The sequence below is a fragment of the Procambarus clarkii genome, chromosome 94 (assembly GCF_040958095.1).
Source record: "Procambarus clarkii isolate CNS0578487 chromosome 94, FALCON_Pclarkii_2.0, whole genome shotgun sequence".
Lineage (NCBI taxonomy): Eukaryota > Metazoa > Arthropoda > Malacostraca > Decapoda > Cambaridae > Procambarus > Procambarus clarkii.
In genome coordinates, this window is record NC_091243.1 from 1163658 (window position 1) to 1167537 (window position 3880).

Sequence of the window (3880 nt, forward strand, 5' to 3'; positions counted from 1 at the left end):
AAAACAATAGGTATAAATTGGGTACGTTTTAAATTTAGGAAAAAGTCCTGGGTAAATACTGGTTCGGTAACAGAGGCTAATGCTAAGATACATGTTAGTTCATGCTCTGTGTTGCTCCCCTTTGTTTCATATGAATGGGAGATAGTGGATTTTCATTTTATTTCCTATGCCCGATAAATGATCCTTGAAGAAAGATTGACAAAGCTTGAATTACTTTCTCATGAAAGGCGAAGAATTAGGGAGTGAGATGATAGAGGTGTGTGAGTGGGTGAATGGATGTGACAAAGGGGGATATTAATAGGCTATTAAGAGTTTCAACACGAGACAGAACACGAAACAATGTGTATAAATTGGATAAGTTTTAGAGTTAGGAAAAAGACCTGGGGTAAATACTGGTTCGGTAACAGGGTTGAACTCATTTCTTATGCTCAATATGCAATCTTAGCAAGAAAATGATCTTCGAACTTGGGAAACAGTATGGAAATACTTCATTAAGGAAAACTACCTTATTATGGGAAGATTATGGATGATGACATTGTACATTGGACTCGGCAGAAGGCTGCCTTTTAATCCCTCCTAAACATAAATATTGAAAATGGGAATAAATAAACTATGACAGAAAACGTACTCATGCAGGAATGATGAAGATTGAATGACGTCATTGGCAATTAGCAATGTCTGTGCAGGGTCACTGGGGTAACGAAATTTGAGTATGACGGGAGCCTACAGTTTAATACCACTTGACATAAATATTGATAATATACCATTTAATAAAACGGACTTACACAGGAAATATGAAGATTGACTGACGTCATTGACCATTAGCGATGTCTGTGCAGGGGCACTGAAGTGATGAAATTTGAGTATGACGGAAGCCTACAGTTTAATCCCCTTGAGCGAAATGCTAGGGACGAAGAGGGGAACCTTTATATTCCCATTGTACAAAATTATAAATAATGGAAGGAAGCAGTTAAGAAATGAGAAGAAAAAAAACTAAAACACTTCCTGGACTAGGCCCGGCAGGGAACTAAACATCACCGGGGTAACGAAAAACCCCTATGCCATATCACTGCAGTCGTCAATGTAACTAAAAACACTATGCCATATCACTGCAGTCGTCAATGTAACTAAAAACACTATGCCATATCACTGCAGTCGTCAATGTAACTAAAAACACTTATGCCATATCGCTGCAGCTCAAAAACAAAACTGCAGCGATATAGAATAAATTCCACTACTGTGCCGGGTATCCGATGTGGTAACATAATAACAGAGGAGTCGTGTGATGTTTCAAGCATACGGTAAACATATATATGAGCTTGGCTGGGAATAAGAAGGAACAGCCTCGTATCGGTTAGTACTCCTCCTGCTGTTTCCTATATTCTTATGATCATATAATTAATATTCCTGTTTTTTGCCCATGTAAGCTCTACAGGAGAGACGGGAGCAGCAGTGCTGAGCAAGGTTACCTTGCGATTATTTCGGGGATCACCGTCCCCGCGGCCCGGTCCTCGACGAGGCCTCCATGACGTGATGAAATACTTATCATAAGTACTGGACATCCACAGTTGCCATAGTGATCTTCACATCAATTGCTAAATAATTAACTTTACGTTTGAAGGATAAACATGATGATTGTGTGGGAGAGATGGTGTTGTGTGAGCAGGACCAGCTGGTGTCCCACAGTGCTGCATCATTACCATGGGCGTCCCCATGGTAACACTGCTCTAACAATGTAAAGTATTCAACGTGTTCATCAACATATTAACACGACCTCGACAACATAATAAAAAAACAGAAACCTAATGATTCGTTCGGTTACGTGCCCATCGGACACCAATTGAAGGGAAATATTAACCTGAGCCACCTACCATTGATTCGCAATAACAGAACGAGGCGTTGCTGCTATTGTGTATGAAATCAGGAAAACTGTTCCAAAGTACAATTATTCCTCAAACTTGGGCAAAATTAGGCACTTGAGGAAATATATAGCACCTAGAAGAGCCGAGACGCGGACTCCTGCCACCAGTTGCTAAAGCACTTCAAACTGTAATTCAATAAAACAAGATTTTATTATTTTACCATTTTACGTGATCAAGGTTCACTATTTCAGTTTTTAAATTTCTTAGTTCCATAGTTTTTGTTTTCAAGGGTAATTTAATTTGAAGGGAGGAAAATGCACGTTCATGTGTTGGACTTACTCCAGATGACCAAAGTCACTTGTGTCGTGACTGTCTTCTGTTAATGACAGGTGGAAAAAGTTATGCGAGAGATACTGTGAACGAGTGACAGTGTTCGTTTAAATAGTATATAAGAGGAACGTCGTTGTTCATGTAGTATATGAGAGGGAGGAGGTCTTTTATGTGGTACATGAGAGGGATGTGGTGGTTTATGTGGTACATGAGAGGGATGTGGTGGTTTATGTGGTACATGAGAGGGAGGTAGTCGTTTATGTGGTATATGAGAGGGATGTGGTGGTTTACGCGGTTAAATGACCACCGCCCTCTTATGAACCACATAAACGACCACCTCCCTCTTATGAACCACATAAACGACTACCTCCTTCTCATGAACCACATAAACGACAACTTTCCTCGCATGAACCACTTAACATCCACCTCCCTCTCAAGTATCACATAAACGACCACCTACCACGCGTGAACCTCATAACGACCACCTCCCTTGAATGAACCCCATAAACGACCACCTCCCTCTCATGAACCACATTAACGACCACTTCCCTCTAATGAACCACAAACAACCACTGCGCTCCCATGAACCACATAAACGACCACCTCCCTCTCATGAACCACATAAACGACCACCTCCCTCTCATGAACCACATAAACGACCACCTCCCTCTCATGAACCACATAAACGACCACCTCCCTCTCATGAACCACATAAACGACCACCTTCCTCTCATGAACCACATTAACGACCACTTCCCTCTAATGAACCACAAACAACCACTGCGCTCCCATGAACCACATAAACGACCACCTCCCTCTCATGAACCACATAAACGACCACCTCCCTCTCATGAACCACATAAACGACCACCTCCCTCTCATGAACCACATAAACGACCACCTCCCTCTCATGAACCACATAAACGACCACCTCCCTCTCATGAACCACATAAACGACCACCTCCCTCTCATGAACCACATAAACGACCACCTTCCTCTCATGAACCACATAAACGACCACCTCCCTCTCATGAACCACATAAACGACCACCTTCCTCTCATGAACCACATAAACGACCACCTCCCTCTCATGAACCACATAAACGACCACCTACCTCACATGAACCATACAAACGACCACCTACGTCGCATGAACCATATAAACGACCACCTCCTTCCCATGAACCACTTAATGAGAGGGAGGTGATCGTTTATGTGGTTCATGCGAGGAAGGTGGTCGTTTATGTGGTTCATGAGAGGAAGGTGGTCGTTTATGTGGTTCATGAGAGGGAGGTGGTCGTTTATGTGGTTCATGAGAGGGAGGTGGTCGTTTACTAGGTCGTGCTATATTAGGCCTAGAAATATTTATATTTGTTTTTTAGCTTAATTTTTTCCGACTCTATAAAGTGAATAGTACAAAGTTCTATCAACTGCTTAGAACGGTAATATTTGTACTATGGTGCACATGGTCACACAAAATACTATCTAAACAGGAGAATGGGTAGAAATATTTACTAACCAATTTACTGCAAATAATGCATTGGAATCGTAAATTTGGATTTCTCCTTCAGTGACTCTGACCTAAAAGATGGGCGTGTGTCTCTCTGGTGATCCGATACTCTCAGTTCACTTGCCTATGGCCTTAACAATTCATGTGTAATGCTCACGTCACGACGCCTCGGGCACTC

The 3880-nt window shown here is 42.0% G+C and overlaps 1 protein-coding gene across 1 annotated transcript; it reads left to right on the forward strand.

Annotated features, from left to right (window-relative positions):
• Positions 1-2774: 2774 nt before the first annotated feature.
• Positions 2775-3530, forward strand: LOC123764446 (uncharacterized). Its single transcript, XM_045752316.1, has one exon. It carries the CDS (start codon positions 2775-2777, stop codon positions 3528-3530), a length of 756 nt encoding a protein of 251 aa, XP_045608272.1.
• The last annotated feature ends 350 nt before the right edge of the window (positions 3531-3880 follow it).

Coding starts and splice junctions, on each gene's coding strand:
- LOC123764446 (XM_045752316.1), top strand. CDS start 2,775: ATGAACCACATAAACGACCACCTCCCTCTCATGAACCACATAAACGAC.